This window comes from Bos javanicus, chromosome 1 (assembly GCF_032452875.1).
Source record: "Bos javanicus breed banteng chromosome 1, ARS-OSU_banteng_1.0, whole genome shotgun sequence".
Lineage (NCBI taxonomy): Eukaryota > Metazoa > Chordata > Mammalia > Artiodactyla > Bovidae > Bos > Bos javanicus.
In genome coordinates, this window is record NC_083868.1 from 157,043,839 (window position 1) to 157,059,887 (window position 16,049).

The 16,049-nt window shown below is 44.6% G+C and overlaps 3 protein-coding genes across 8 annotated transcripts in view; 1 reads left to right on the top strand and 2 right to left on the bottom strand.

The window, feature by feature from the left end:
- The window catches only part of EFHB (EF-hand domain family member B), a 66,834-nt gene extending 65,348 nt beyond the window's left edge, over positions 1–1,486 (bottom strand). For 3 of the 5 annotated variants that reach the window (XM_061425402.1, XM_061425417.1, XM_061425425.1), the window contains exon 1: positions 497–1,483. In XM_061425402.1, coding sequence (XP_061281386.1) covers positions 497–1,414 — 918 coding nt within the window. In that variant the 5' untranslated portion in view covers positions 1,415–1,483. Of the gene's footprint in view, positions 1–496 lie in introns of all 5 variants that reach the window. The other 2 variants (XM_061425408.1, XM_061425427.1) reach the window with 2 other exon arrangements.
- A 6,143-nt stretch (positions 1,487–7,629) lies between these two features.
- On the bottom strand, positions 7,630–11,199 carry LOC133253023 (proline-rich protein HaeIII subfamily 1-like). The gene is made up of 5 exons (XM_061426170.1): positions 11,172–11,199; positions 10,030–10,351; positions 9,831–9,971; positions 9,046–9,769; positions 7,630–8,809 (listed from the first exon to the last, which is right to left on the bottom strand). Exons 1-5 carry the CDS (start codon positions 11,197–11,199, stop codon positions 8,756–8,758), a joined length of 1,269 nt encoding a protein of 422 aa, XP_061282154.1. The 3' UTR covers positions 7,630–8,755.
- The window catches only part of RAB5A (RAB5A, member RAS oncogene family), a 33,483-nt gene continuing 26,880 nt past the window's right edge, over positions 9,447–16,049 (top strand). The window contains exons 1-2 of one of the 2 annotated variants that reach the window (XM_061425451.1): positions 9,447–9,816; positions 12,789–13,044. In XM_061425451.1, the coding sequence (XP_061281435.1) occupies positions 12,882–13,044 (163 nt within the window). In that variant the 5' untranslated portion in view covers positions 9,447–9,816; positions 12,789–12,881. The remainder of the gene's footprint in view (positions 9,817–12,788; positions 13,045–16,049) is intronic. The other variant, XM_061425462.1, reaches the window with a different exon arrangement.

The window sequence follows — 16,049 nt, forward strand, 5'->3', positions numbered from 1 at the left end:
CTGCACTGGGGTCACAGTCTTAACCACTGGACGGCCAAGGAAGTCCCCTTTCTAAATAAGCTCCAGTACTACTAGCTCTGTAAAGACTTTGCCATCTCCTCCAAACAAAACTGTCCAAATTTTCCATTGAGCTCCATGTTTACAGTGAACCTCTATTAAGGAAGAATCACATTTGTTTTCTATTCATATAGATATCTACATAATATTTGTTTAGTTATCGTCTTCATCATTGGAGTGACAACCTAAACCCACAGGGTAGGGACCACGTGCTTTTCATTTGTTAGTGCCCTGGACCCAGCACAATGGTCACAAGTCTTAACTGAAAGAACAAATAAGTCACAGAATAATGAATGGAAAAAGAAAAATGTTTCTGAAAAAAGCTACGTGAATACTAGGATACAACATGTACTGGAGAAAGAAGATTGAGAAGGTGCAGACTGAGGGATGGAATGTAAGTCAAAGAAGAAAGGGGGAAAGTGTTAGGAAAAAAACTTACACTTGGCCAGCAAGGCATCCGATCAAAAAATTTCCCAGAGTATATGGGTCTGATGCGATCTGGAGGTTCTACTCCTGGTTCAGTGTTCTCAGCTTCCCTTTGCTCCTCAGGTTGTTGGGCCAACTGCCATGCAGGAGGTTCCATCACCAAGCCCATCTGGGGCTCTGGAGACTCCATTTCAGCCGGCTCCTCCGGGCGGGTGGGCCCCATGTCCACCTCCACAGGAGGCTCTGTCTCTGCGCTGGGCTTCACCACACAGGTGGACTCTCCTCCCAGTTCCCCTCTACACTCCATCCCCAAAGCCGGTAGCTTGCTCACTGACGCCCCGAACCCTTCAGGGTCACCAGTCACAGGACATCTCCTGCCCCCTGAAGCCTGTGGACTTTCACACCCCTGGCCCAGTGGAGGCTGTGTTACCCTTCCTGGACAATACCCTGCCAGAAAACGCTCCTTTTCTAAACCCACTCTTCCGGGCAACGCACTCAGAGGAGGTTTTGTTTCCTGTGAGGCTGAGACCCTGTGGACTCCTAAATTACTCCCATCCATGACGGTCCTAGAAATATTCTGTCTTTTCAATCTCAGTTCAAGCCCCTTGCTTGATGGAGATCTTATTTCTGGTGATGCCATCCTCTCCTCATATGTCTTACTACATGGGAAATCTTTTCTTAAGCCCACTCTGAGCCCCAGCTCCGTGGGAGATGTTGTTCCCATGAAGACTCTCCTCTCTTCTAAGTCATCCTTTCCTTCCGGGGCGAGTCCCACCTCCATGCTCAGGGGAGATTTCCTCCCAGACACCGTCATTCCCGGTCCAACGGCACTCATCTCTGAGGGGTAAGCTGTACCGGGCTGGAGGGGAGCTCCTAACCCCTTGGAGGGCTCCAACCCTTTGGGGGACGGCACTCTCAGAAAAGAGCACATCTCCACCCTGGGTCCCTGCCCGTTCAACACCTAGCGGGGTTCGCAGGGAAGAGGAGGCAAGGTCTGTTTACCCGGTTACCTGGGAAACGGGGGCGGGGCTTGGAGCGCAGCTCTGTGCGCGAGCCACGCCCTTCTCTTCCCTCCTCTCCCCCATCTCTCCTCATCTTTCTCCCTTATCCTAGCCTCCTCTCGTACCCTCTCCTTCCACCCCTCTTTAGAAGACTGGAGGGCAAGAAAAGTACTTGAAATATGTGGTTCTGGGCTCTAGAGCACATGATGCCCAGCTTCTCACAAGGCGGTCCCCTCAGGGTGGGTTCAGCCAGGGGTCTCCTCCCCGCTGCGGGCCTGTTGACTTCACTGTCGACAGGGCCTGTTCAAGGAATGAACAGCCCTCTCTCTGGTGGAGAGCGCCTGTTTTACGTCCTGGCTTGTGAAAGTACCTGCGAACTGCATGTAGTTCTCTCAGTGCTTAAGAACTCCTTTAAAAAAAATCTGTGAAGTTATGTTTGGCAGCTGTGGTAAGGACCATCTTAAAAGTGTGACTTACACTTCAATAACTGTACTTTAAAGAGTATTTCAAGTAAATATATTAAAGCTTGGAATGAGTTATACAATAATGCATGATGGATTTTTAAATTTATTTAGTGATCTTTGGCTGCACTGGGTCTCCGTCGTGTGTGGCATCTCTCCAGGTGCGGTGAGTGGGGCTACTCTTCAGTGGCGATGCGAGGGCTTCTCATTGGAAGGGCTTCTCTTGTTGCAGAGCACAGGCTCCAGGGCTCAGTAGTTGTGGCTCAGGCTTAGCCTCCCAGAGGCATGTAGGATCTTCCCGGACCAGGGATCGAATCTGGTGTCATCTGCGATGGCAGATGGACTCCCAACCACTGGACCACCAGCGAAGCCCCGAATATTGGATTTTAAAAATAATGTGGCAAACTCAAACTTACATATGGGATTTTCTTTAAACTCTTTCAAGTTTTAATGAATGCGTATTTGAATATTTGTCATGTTCTACATATACTGGGGGCTTCCCTGGTGGCTCTGCTGGTAAGAATCTGCCCACAATTCAAGAGTCCTGGGTTCGATCCTTGGGTCAGGAAGATCCTCTGGAGAAGGAAATGGCAACCCACTCTAGTATTCTTGCCTGGGAAATCCCATGGACAGAGGAGCCTGGTGTGCTACAGTCCACGGGGTCCCAAAGGAGTCGAACACAGCTTTTCAACTAAACAACCACAATAAGGGATAGATAACCACCAAGTAAACCAATGAATGAGGTCATTTCACAAGATGAGTGAAGAGTGTTATGGAGAAAATGGAACACTGTGCTGTGGAGGGAAGCCCCTTTAGAATCAGCAGGTTCAGCAACCCCCTGGCGGGTGACACTGAGCTGAGGCTGCAGGTGCCCTGCAGACACACGAGCTTTTGAAGCCTGAGCAGCTCAGGTTCCCACTTTTTTCTCACTGCCTTGCCACCAGGCCTGCAATGCCTTCTGTCAGAATTACCTTTCGTTTTTTTTCTCCAAACTGTCCCAGTTAAAAGCAAACGTTATCATTCCTCACTATCTATGCAAAGAGTCATTCTTCAGCTACACGGTCAAGGGAAGACAGATTTCCTGGAGGGGAAGGAAGAAGACATGGAATGTTGTGGGTGGTTGAGAGACGCAAGGTACTGGGAGTTCTCCAGTCCATGTTTAGAGGTTTGGGGGCAAAGGCAGCCCTCGAACGCCGTGCTGAGTTCTGTATGACTGTATTTAGGCTCTATCCATTTTGTAGCTTCCTTGAGAAATTTTATCAACTGGTAGGATCTTACATTTAATACAAAAATGTATCCAATTATCTGTCCTCCTCAGGTATCCTGGGTTAGGAAAAACACACACAGCATATTGTTAGTGGTAGTACCAGGGCAAAGCTTTAGTGTGGCATTCCCAGCTCTCCCAGATTACCACTGCACCTTAGAAGTGCCAGCCACTGAGCAGCACTTCCCCAGGCAAACATTATGGCTAAACTATAAAATACTAGGGAATGTATTCATGAATGAAGTGAGGTGGTGTTGTTTTTTTTGGCCATGGCCTGTGGCTTGCTGGTCTTAGTTCCCAGAACATTGAACATGGGCCCCAGTAGTGAAAACGAGGAGTTCTAATGCTTACTCCTTGGAAGAAAAGTTATGGCCAACCTAGATAGCATATTGAAAAGCAGAGACATTACTTTGCCAACAAAGGTCCGTCTAGTCAAGGCTAGGGTTTTTCCAGTGGTCATGTATGGATGTGAGAGTTGGACTGTGAAGAAAGCTGAGCGCCGAAGAATTGATGCTTTTGAACTGTGGTGTTGGAGAAGACTTGAGAGTCCCTTGGACTGCAAGGAGATCCAACCAGTCCATTCTAAAGTAGATCAACCCTGGGTGTTCTTTGGAAGGAATGATGCTAAAGCTGAAACTCCAGTACTTTGGCCATCTTATGCGAAGAGTTGACTTATTGGAAAAGACTCTGATGCTGGGAAGGATTGGGGGCAGGAGGAAAAGGGACGACAGAGGATGAGATGGCTGGATGGCATCACTGACTCAATGGACATGATGAGTTTGAGTGAACTCCGGGAGATGGTGATGGACAAGGAGGCCTGGCGTGCTTCGATTCATGGGGTCACAAAGAGTCGGACACGACTGAGCAACTGAACTGAACTGAACTGAATGATCAGACTGCCAGGAAATTCCCTCATGAAGGAGGTGAATTAATAGACAAAATCAGTAAAAAGAAATGAATAAGGAAGCAATAGCCTAGAACAATGATGGGGAGTTCTTAACAATGAATAAATTTCGGCATCCATGTATTGCCTGCGAGGTCTTCTTAAGTCAGATGTTCCCCAGTCCAAACGTAATTAAACTCAGGAGCTCCTTGGTGGTCCAGTGGTTAGGACTTGGTGCTCTCACTGCCAAGGGCCGGGTTTGATTTCTGGTTGGGGAACTAAGATCCCACAAGCCATGTGGCACTGCCAAAAAAAAGTAATTAAGTTCACAAATATTTTGGTGGTCCCTGTTGTTTCAACCAAGTTCCTCTGCGAGGAATTGAAATCATGAATAAATTATGGTCCTGGCCCTAAGAACCTTAAAATCCTAATGGGAATGAAAGCCTAAGGAGGAAAGTCTAGGCAGACACTTTCTAACTGTAAAATAAAACGCAGACAGATATCAGAACTATTATAGAGAGTAAAGTACCATGAAATTACAGGAATAAGATCGCTCCAGTAGAAGAATCCTCAGATGCCATCCAAAGGAGCCTGCAACCTGGCCAAGGTGAGACCTGAGTGATGAGAGGGCATGATATTCCAGACGCAGAGAAAAAAGTGATCAAAGATGCCAAAATGAAAAATGGCGATCGCAGAGCAGATGGTACGACTGGGGCACAAGGCAAGTATTGGGAGGAGGGGCCGCTTAGAATGAAAGAAACATGGGCTGGGACCAGAGTTGAAGAACTTTGCTAAACTCTGTGTAGCAACTGAATATTTCTGAGTAGGAGTGGATTGAAAAGGCAGGCGTATGCATTAACTCCAGTTTATATGAATACTTTGATGGCCCAGGCTTTGGGAATATAGCTCAGATTTGGGGATTAGAGAATTTTGGCTGATAGAATGGACATGAAGAGCTGAAAATGATTCTACTTTTTCAGGTCTAGGTGACTGAGAGGCTGTGAATACCAGTCATCAAGCAGAATCACGTTTGGGATGCAGAGCTCTCGTTTTGGACATACTGTTGATTTGCCAAAATTAATATGACATATCCTATTTCCTGATTCTTCCCAGGACTGTTCAACAGGTATCACCATGACTAACACACCGTATTGGAATCACCTCTGGGGATAAAGTGCCACAGACACCATTTACATATGACACATAATGCTCTCAGGGTTAGTAACTGGGGAGCTGATCCGAAAGACTGGCTGCTCAAGGATTCAAATGACCTTCATTGCAAAATGCTGCCTGAGCACCCACAGGGTACCTTAGCCCAAATACACGCGTGCGTGTGTGCATGCTTAGTCACTCAGTCGTTTCTGACTCTGTGACTTCATGGACTGTAGCCCGCCAGGCTCCTCTGTCCATGGAATGTTCTAGGCAAGAATATTGGGGTGAGTTACCATTTCCTACTCCAGGGGATCTCTAAAATAAATATGAATACAATACAGAGATACTATCATTAATAAATGAAACAATACAACAGTATGATTGCTGCAAATGATTCTATATAATACCATGGTTATAGTTCACAGAAAATGTAAACAATAATTGACTTCACCCCTATTATGTGAAAAAATGTACACCAAAAAATGCAGAGATCAACGTATGTAAGAATGGCAAAGATCTACAAGTATGACACTACCTCGAGTTAGTGAAATAGGGTAACAGACATTTCGTGCATTGCTGGTTGGAGGGCAGTGTGGAAAAATGTATCAGAATTACAAAGTATGTAACTTTTAACAGCAATCAACTTGGAGAAACTTGTTACAGAAATACATGAAAAATGACTTATGAATTAAATTATTCACTGCAGCACTTTGCTGTTGTTCAGTTATTCAGTCGTGTCTGGCTCTGTGTGAACCCGTCACTGCAGCACACAGGCTACCCTGTCCTCCATCACTTCCCAGAGCTTGCTCAAGCCCATGTCCATCGAGTTGGTGATGCCACCCAACCATCTCATCCTCTGCTGCCCCTTCTCCTCCTGCCTTCAATCTTCCCCAGCATCAGGGTCTTTTCCAGTGAGTCAGCTCTTCCCATCAGGTGGCCAGAGTATTGGAGCTTCAGCTTCAGTATCAGTCCTTCCAATGAATATTCAGGGCTGATCTCCTTCAGAATGGACTGGTTGGATCTCCTTGCAGTCCAAGGGACTCTCAAGAGTCTTCTCCAACACCACAGTTCAAAAGCATCGATTCTTTGGCACTCAGCCTTTTTTATGGTCCAACTCACATCCGTACATGACTGCTGGAAAAACCATAGCTTTGACTATAGGGACCTGTCAGCAAAGCGATGTCTGCTTTTTAATACACTGCCTAGGTATTAGATTTTCTTCCAAGGAGCTTCCAAGAAGCAAGTGTCTTTTGCTTTCATGGCTGCTGTCACCATCCTCAGTGATTTTGGAGCCCAAGAAAATAAAATCAGTCACTGTTTCCCCATCTATTTGCCATGAAGTGATGGGATCAGATGCCATGATCTTAGTTTTTTGAACGTTGAGCTTTAACCCAACTTTTTCACTCCCCTCTTTGATTTTCATCAAGAGGCTCTTTAGTTCCTCTTCACTTTCTGCTGTGTGGGTCGTGTCATCTGCTTACCTGAGGTTATTGATACTTCTGGCAATCTTGATTCCAATTTGTGCTTTATCCAGCACTGCAGCACTAACACCCCAAAATATGAAACTGTGCAAATCTGAAACTAGAATTGATAAAACTATTGATGTTTCATTCAATAGACTGCTGATATAGCCAAGAAAAATGAGGACACTTTTCATAAAATGATTAGAAAACTCAGTGTATTTTCCAAGATGGCCACAAGATTTCATGCATATTCTTGTTAAAACATGACACTGGCTTTCTTTCCTCAAATCTGTACAAGTCTGTGACTTGAGCATCACTACTATCTCTGTGAAATTCTGGGGGTAGGTCATAAAAAGCCACCCAGCCTCTGCCTGGTATCTTGGGGACATTCATGCTTGAACCCAGCAACATGCTGTGAGGAAACCAAAACCAGGAGGCAGGCCATAGGCAGGTATTCTGGCCGACAGCCTGAGCTGAGCTCCCAGACATGCTGAGGTGACGCGAGCCCCAGGACTGACCCCCTGCCATCACATAAGAAAATCACCTAAGCCCACTCAACCCCCAGAACCAAGAGACAATAATTTTTTAAATGACTAAGCTTTGGAGTCATTTGTTTCTGAACAATAGATAACTTGGACAGTAATAAAGAGAAAAATAAAAAGTATATCGCAGAGAATCTGATATGTTTTAGATTGCATAAAATGGAGAAAATATATAGAGTTGAATATAACAGTAACTTTGCAAAAACAAAGTTAACACTACCTCTAGGAAAAAGAACTGGAAAAAGAACTAAGTAGTCAGAAGACAGGAGTTAGGCTTTTCAACATAAATCATTTGACTTTTGATTCCCAAGAACAAACTAATGACAACATAAAACTGTGATACGTGTGGATGGCATAAAAATGAAGACAGTGGCGCCAACTTTGGAACATGAGTGACTTGAACTTTTATTTAAAAATACTTTCATCTTATTTTCCTTATAAATCAATACATAAGGGTGTTCTGTATCTGTCAAGTACAACACATTTTATAATAGAATGCTTACATCATGTATATCCTGACCCTAAACTACTAATTCCAGAATACAGGTGGCACTGAAGAAAGATTTGTCCGTAATCCCAGCTGTCAGTCAATACTGATGTCCTCACAACAGGGCTATAAATAATAAACAGCAAACTGAAAAAAAAAAAACCCTCATCCTGAGGAAAAATCGATTTAACACTCTACCAAATTCCAAAAGGATTTTTGTTTTGGTTTCAGATGCCCAGACTGTCTGAGATTGTAGTGAAACAATTTTTTTTAACTTTTTATTTTATACTGGAGTACAGCCAATTAACAATGTTGGCGATAGTTTCAAGTGGGACTCAGCCATACATACTTGTGTATTCATTCTCCCCAGAGGGGCTTCTCAGGCGTCACAGTGGTGAAGAATCCACCTGCCAATGCAGGAGACGCAAGAAACTCGTATTTGATCCCTGGGTCCGGAAGAGGCCCTGGAGAAGGAAATGGCAACCTACTCCAGTCTCCTTGCCTGGAACATTCCATGGACAGAGAAGCCTGGCAGGTTACAGTCCCTGGAGTTTCAAAAAGCCTGAGAGAACTCAATGGTGAACACGCCCTCGCCTCCGAACTCCCCTCCCAGCGGGGCTGCCATCCCACATTGAGCAGAGCTCCCTGCCCTACACAGCAGGTGCTTGCTGGTTGTGCGTTTAAAATATAGCAGCGTGCACATGTCCATTCCAAACTCCCTATCCCTTCCCTCCTGGCAAACATGTTAGTTCTCTAACTTCCTGCAAAGGAAGCTGATGCATGTCTTGGGTTCTTTAATGGAACTGTGCTTAAGAACTCAGGCTCTGAGCCAGTCTGCAATTTAAAGACGATTTCAGCACCTACTCCGCCGTGATTCTGGACAAGTTACACAATCTCCGTGCCTCGAATTCTTTACCAGTTAAACAGGCAGGGCACATTCATGAATTCCACAAACATGACTGGAGACTTCCAGGCTGTCAGTCACTGTGCTAGACAGCAGCGAGACCACTCCGTGGAGGTCATATTCCAAAGCAGAAGTCGGACAACCAAGCTAGTCTCAGAGTTAAAGCCTCCTAGCGCAGGAAGAAAAATGGATTAATTCCTGTTTAGAATTTAGTACAAACAGTAACCCATGACAGGGAATTCTCCGTAAAAGCTACCTATTATTTCATAACGTGCCCTTCTCCACTAAAAACTGGTAAAACTCTCGGGAAAGCAGGTTATTATGGAAGACCTCCCCGCCTAAGAAGACACCTCTGGGTCACACCCTCCTCGCCGGAGTAAATGCCCCTCACCAGCCTTCACCCACCCATCCACCCGCAAAGACGCGCGTCAGGAGGCTCTCTCTGCCAGAAAAGTCTGCCGACCTAGCAGAGTCGGTGCTGCAGGGTAAGGGACAGGGGACACCGCGCCCTACTTCGGCCCGAGCTCTCCAAGGTGCCCTCGAAAGCAGGGCAGCTAAACAGGCGCTCCCCGCCGTTCCCGGCCCACGGACCAAAGGAGGCCTAAGCATCCAGCCAAACAACAATGGCGCGCGCAGGGGCCTCCGGGGGTGGGAGGTGGCCCGCGGCTGGAGCCGCCCCGCGGCGGGCGGGATCACGTGACCCAGAGGCTCCGCCCCGCCAGGGAGGGCTCTGAGCGCGGGCGGGGGCGCGGACGGAGCGAGCGGGCGGGCGACGGCGGAAGTGACGGAGGGGCGCTCCTCGCTACGTGCGGCGACGTGGCGGCGAGGCCGGCGCCCGGCGGCGGAAGTGGCTCTCGCGCTGGGACTGGAGTGTTTGTGTTTTGGTTCGCGGAGGAGCCGGCGGCAGGCCTGAGGGGAGGAGGGAGGAGGAGGAAGAATCAGTGGGAGCTCGAGCGCCGGGCGGCGGCGGCGGCGGAGGAGGAGGAGAAAGGAAAGGGGAAGGCGGAGCGGAGAGGCGGGGACGGAGCCCGACGGGGGCGGCACCGCGGCGCGATCCCCGCACCGTCCAGTCTGAGGGGAGCGGAGCGACTCGAGGACGCGCCGCCGCCGCCGCTGCTGCGTCTGGAACCTGCAGCCGGAGCTTCAGCGCCACAGGTCCGCGCGCTGCGAGCCCAGGTAGCCCCGCCAGCCTTCCGCCCGCGAAGCGGGTCAGAGCCCGAGTGGTCCGCGGGTCTGGGGTCACAGGGGCCCCCAGCCTTCCTGCTCGCGCCGGGGCCCGGGACCGGAAAGCCGCCGGGAGAGGCGTCTCGCCCGGCGGCCGCGGTGGCCCCCTGAAGGGGCCCCGGAGGCCAGGGTTTGGGGGCCGGCCGAGGGAGCGGCGGGTGTCACCCAGTTCCCTTCTCAAGATGGCGCCCCGAGAGCGGCCCGGAGGCCGCGGCGCCGCTGCCCCGTCCCGGCAGCCGGGTAGGGGTCCGCGGCCGGAGTCGGGCTGGGTTCGGGGAGGAGCGGGGAGGGATGCGCGCGGGCCGGCGGGCCTGCCTGTTGGCCGGTCGGAGCTGCTGCCGGTGGTTCAGGTGTTCCCCGAAGAGGAACCTGGGCCTCTGGCAGGTGTGAATTCGGGGAGCTCCGCCCACCCCGGCTCCCCGAGCCGGGTAATGGAGGGAGGCGGCGGCCCGGGGAGCCCGGCTGTCTAGGGGCTCTTGTCTCAGCTCTGGAAGGTAAGTGCGGCTTGAAAGCAGCCCGACACAGCTAGGCCGCCGAAGCCCTCAGACGGTAGAGCCCTTTGAGCGTGCTCTGCTGTTCGCCTCCCTGCAAACTGGCTATTCTCTGAAGACTTGCAGACTTTTTAAGCTCTGAACGTCATAATTCACATACTTGGTTTTTGTCTTTTGCTGAAGTGGAGCCTAAGTGTCCAATCAGTTGCCTTTCACATAACTAGTGGGGGAAAAAACCCACATGGACACAACTGCGATAATTCCGGGCAGTTCAGAAACTTGATTCTTAATTTAAAATGGGGATCGTAAGAGCTTCTTAGGGTTGCTGTAAGCCTAATTCGTGGAATGGTGATTGGCATAAAATAAATGCCTAGTAAATGTTAGCTGCTGTCATGAATTCAGTTTTGATCAGAGAGTACCCAGAAGGACTTTAACTACAGAATAGCAGTTATTTTCAAAAGATTTAAAATGCATTTTCTGCAAAATCTTTGGTTTTGGGAAACAAAAGTTTGTAATGAATACAAATGAATATTACAAAATATAGCTTTTAACCTTAATGTAATGCTAACTGTATTCATAATTAGATTTAGTTAATGTTTTTGTTTGAGGTCCTTGGAACTATAACCAAAGCTAAATCTTTTTTTTTCCCCCTTTAATGAGCATCTGATGTTTTCCCTGAAGTTTAGGGAGGACTGTAGGAATTCAGAGCATGTTGTCCTTGATGAGTGATTCAGTTTGCTGTTCTGTAGGTAAAGCTGGAGGTGTCTCAGTTGCGTTGTGTGATACGTGAAGTCTGTTGGTGCACTTTCAGTTTACTTGCATTCTGTTGATGTTCGGTCGTCATTCCATCAAAGGGGCTCTGTAATTGCCTGTTTTCAGTCGCTGCTGTGTGTTGACCACTGTATCAGAAATATTTTACGTGTATATTCTCTTCTCACAGCAGTTATGAAAACTGGATATTCTGGAGTAGAGAGTTTGAAATGAAAGCATTTGCTCCAGCAGAAATTAGTATAGCTGTATCGAATTAGATCCCCAAATGGAGTGTGTTTGGGAGTGGTGGGAGGATAGATGTGAGATTGGAGCATTTTTTTAATCACAGAAAATTCTTTATGCAGAAGTAGGTAGAATAGTATAATGAACCCATCAACTAGCTTCAGTTATCTTGTTTTGTTTATACCCCCATTGTTTGGGAGCAACTCAGATCTATTATTTCATTTGTAAATATTTTAGGTACAATATGTATTACTGAAAGATAAGAGGTCTTCAGTGCTGCCGTTTAGATAAAGTAGAGGTGATTTTATTGTCTTGATGTATGGTCTCATAGATACGTTTATTAATGAGTTCATTGTTAAGAGAGATTCTTGTATAAACTCATTTCATGGGCAAGACAAATTTCTTAAGAGGTACCTAAATGAAATCTAACAGTGACTTGAGAAGGAGAATCATATTTAATGTTATTAAGCACATGGTCAGATTTTGATTAAAAGTAGGAGAAAGCTACTACAATTGATTTGTGAGTAGCTTGGAAAATAATATTTTAAAAGTTTGCTAATATCTTTGAGAATTATCATTATTAAATAATAAAAGAAGACTTAGAAGTTGTGCTTTAAGCTAGTTTTTTGTAAGTGTGTTAAATAGAAAATAATGACACGTTTAATTGTTAGCCCCAAAACTACAAGAGTATAAGTAAATAAGACACTAATTCACTCACCATACGGAGAACCGCGGTTAACACTTGCACGAATGATGTATTTGAGAACGTGAGAATACAGTATTAAATCCTTTAGCCACCAGACATAGATCTACTTAAAATATTGCTCTAAAGTTACCATTAAATAAAAAGCATGTGCCATTTAAAAGGAGCCTTCAAATAATAATGGCTGACTTTTATTGAACTTAACTGTTTTAAGCTCTAAGATTTTTCCCTTAATTGACTTAATTTTACTCAAAACCGTTTTAACCTAAGTAATCTAGTTCCAGAACCAGAACTAGTCACCTTTCAGTTTGCATGGGTTGAAACTCAGCCCTGTTGAAGCTCTGTCACAGTAACTGTGTGACCTCAGTCAAGTCACCTAACCTTTCTATGCCTGTTTCTTTATTTTTTAAGGATTGGAATAGGTAACATTACAGGATTGTTGAGTGGCTATGTTAAGTAATTAAAACCATCTGGCACAAAATTGAGTCTTTAATAAAGGTTAGGTTTAAAGTGTTTACAGAGCCTTAAAAATTACAGAATGATTTTAGGCTCAAAGCTCATAACTTTACTTATTAATCAAGGCAGTGAATTAAAGTAAATGACAGTGTCCAGTAGAGGCTATAATTGTCATGTATTGCTGTGTTACAGGCAAAATTTTAAAGTGATAATATGAGGTTTGCTTTGTTATGCTGATTTGTATTTTTAATTACTTCATATTTGTTTTTTTTTTTTTACAGGTTTCTTTACCTCCAGAAAGAAAAGAATTGACACCTTGCGTCCTGGAAGTTCATTTAAGAAACTGAAATTAGGGACTTCTTTCAAATTTGGACATGGCTAATCGAGGAGCAACAAGACCCAACGGGCCAAATACTGGAAATAAAATATGCCAGTTCAAACTAGTACTTCTGGGAGAGTCTGCTGTTGGCAAATCAAGCCTTGTGCTTCGTTTTGTGAAGGGCCAGTTTCATGAATTTCAAGAGAGTACCATTGGGGGTGAGATTTTCTTTTATCGTTTCTTCATTTAATTGACTCATACATTGACAAATAAGATTTTGCAGTTCTGATTGTATGATGATGGGTAACTAAATAGGTCACAGAGTGAGTAAAAGAGCTGAGCTGCAGACTCAAACTTTATAGCTTGATTTTTTGATAAGATAATGTGTTTTAATATTTTGATTTCCTGGTTATCTCCAAGATGATAAAATACAGATGCAAACATGAGTAGAATCAGTGTCCCAAGTCTCAGATTTGATTGGTATCTTTCTTGATACTGTTTAAAAGTGTTTTCAAATTATCCGATGTCTGCTGAATTGTGTTGGCTTTAGAATGAATGGTGAAAATAGTAAAAGTAAAGAGGAAAAGAGTTACGATTAAAATTCTAAATAACTGGACTATTTACAAATTACACTGATTGGCAAAATTAGTTACATTTTATTAAATATGTTAAAGAATGCTCCTAGGGTGAGGGAAGAGAAGAAGTGAGTGATTAATGAAGAGAGACATGAAAGGGAAATGAGACCTGGAGAGAAAGTGAAAGAAAAGGGGAAAGAGGTGACATCAAGACTGCTTACAGGGACGGTGTTCACGCTGAGGGGAAGGAACGTGCGGGACCAAGAGGACACAGCCAGCAGTGCCGTACTAGGAAGAGATGAGAAGCGAGATCCCTGAACTCTTGCCTGGAAAATCCCATGGACAGAGGAGCCTGGTGGGCTGCAGTCCATGGGGTCGCTAAGAGTTGGACACAACTGAGCAACTTCACTTTCACTTTTCACCTTCACGCATTGGAGAAGGAAATGGCAACCCACTCCAGTGTTCTTGCCTGGAGAATCCCGGGGACGGGGTAGCCTGGTGGGCTGCCATCTGTGGGGTCGCACAGAGTCGGGACACGACTGAAGCGACTTAGCAGCAGCACCTGGGTATAGCAGTGGGGCAAAGCCCTTTTTGGTCCTGCTTAATGTGTCAAATGAAGCTTTTGAATTAGGTAATGTCAGAGGAACCACACAGCTTTAAGATTGACACTGTTTTGCAAGAGGTGTGTAATTAAGCAGGACCATATTTTTTCAGGTGTTCACGAATGTATTTTTAACCTCATATTTTAAAAAGTCAAATACTTTTTTTAACTTCTGAAATACGTAAGGCAGATATTCTTTGGCATGTAGCAACTTCTTGGGAGTCCATCTTTTAAAAGCATAACTTAGGCTGTGCATTGAGTATATGATCTCAAGTAAGTACACTGAGAATTATATTTATGATTTCAGATTATTCCTTTAACATAAATTACAAAACTCGGCTATCTTCTGACTTTTCTGTAGGAAATACAGTGGACAACGGCTATTTCCTGTTTAACAGACCAGCAGTGTAACGAGTGACAGCCAGCCCCAGTGTTTGGGTGTCATGTTACAGTGTGATTCTATTTTATTGTTAATACTTCATATCTATTTATAATGAATGAGCATCAAAAATACAGTCCTTTACATGAGTTTTTTATTTTGATTCAGAAATCTTGGTATCCTTAAAAATTGTGTTGAACAGTATATCACACATTCTTTGTTGTTTCCTTGTTAATGTATCTGTGTATATGTGGTTTAGTAATGAAATATTACCTCTCAAGCTTTAGCCTCCTCCAGAAAACAAATTGGACCAGAAGTAACTAGTCCACATCCACATAGTATATTAGTCACTCAGTTGTGTCTGGCTCTTCGCATTCCCATGGACTGTAGCCCACCAGGCTCCTCTATCGTGGAATTCTCCAGGCAAGAAGAAAGAGTGGGTAGCCATTCCTTTCTTCAGGGGATCTTGCGGACCCAGGCATTGAACCCAAGGTCTCCTGAATTGCAGGCAGATTACCAGCTGAGCCACCAGGGACACCCAGCCCATATGGTAGGAAAAATTTTAAAGACTTTCAAGACTCTGCCCACCCACCTTCACCTGGTACAAAAGGTTAATTATTATAACTACTTTTTGGCAAGTGATTGTTGCTTGCAGCATTTCTCAAAATACACGTGCATTGTAGGCTAAACACCTGGGCCAAAATATGTTTGGGACTTGATATATTCTTACCCTCCCTGCCTTCACAGTGCATATTAAAATAACAAAAGCAGTGAAGTACTGTAGTAAAGAACTCAAGTCCTGGTAAATGTAGCCCAAGAGTAGAATATTTGTTTTTATTATGGATACTCCCAATTACCTTCTAAGAGTACATTTTCCTAATGACATCTCAAGAAGGACATTTAAAAGAAAAGTTTAACCCCGTGTCAATGCATCATAAATATACATATCCTTTGATATGTGTGTATGAGTGTGTGTATATAATCTCTGTTTCCATTTAATACCAATTAGATTGTTTACATTTCATTAATGAAATTGTCAAAAAGTTTTCATTCTAACACGTAAAACTTCTAATACCTTGTGCTTGTACAGATTGAGTCTGGCTTTTTTAACCACCTTTAGAAGGAATTTACATCCAAGTTTCTGTCTTAATGGTTATTGAATACCTTTTTATTATGTTGACCACATATTAGTCCTGGTTTTTTGTTTGTTTTTGAAAGATAATTAACGTGTTTAAGGCATAAGATGTATTAACTTGTTTACAGAGTGAACACTTGTTCTTTTATGCTCTTCGCTAAACAGCTCTTCACTCTGAAGGACTAGAAGCATCTAAGGATTTCAAGGTTTGAGTTGTTTAAGATCTATTAACTTGTAGGTAATGTGTATTTTTGTTTGGCTTATGTGTGGGAGGAGTTATCTAAAAATGAACCTGGCCAGATGTTTTTATGTTTCATCTATTCTTTATTTTAGACTTAACTATTTATGTTTAGTAACATGTAAGAGCTCACTTAAAATTTCCCTAATTGCATTGTAAGGTGGAATATATACTGTACTCTTGAATTTGTATATTCTAGAACCTTATAGTGATCAAGAACATTAAGATGTCTTCTCTTTTTGTGGTGGTTCTTATACACGATGGCTTGATTTAAGAAAACAAGAATCCATGTTGT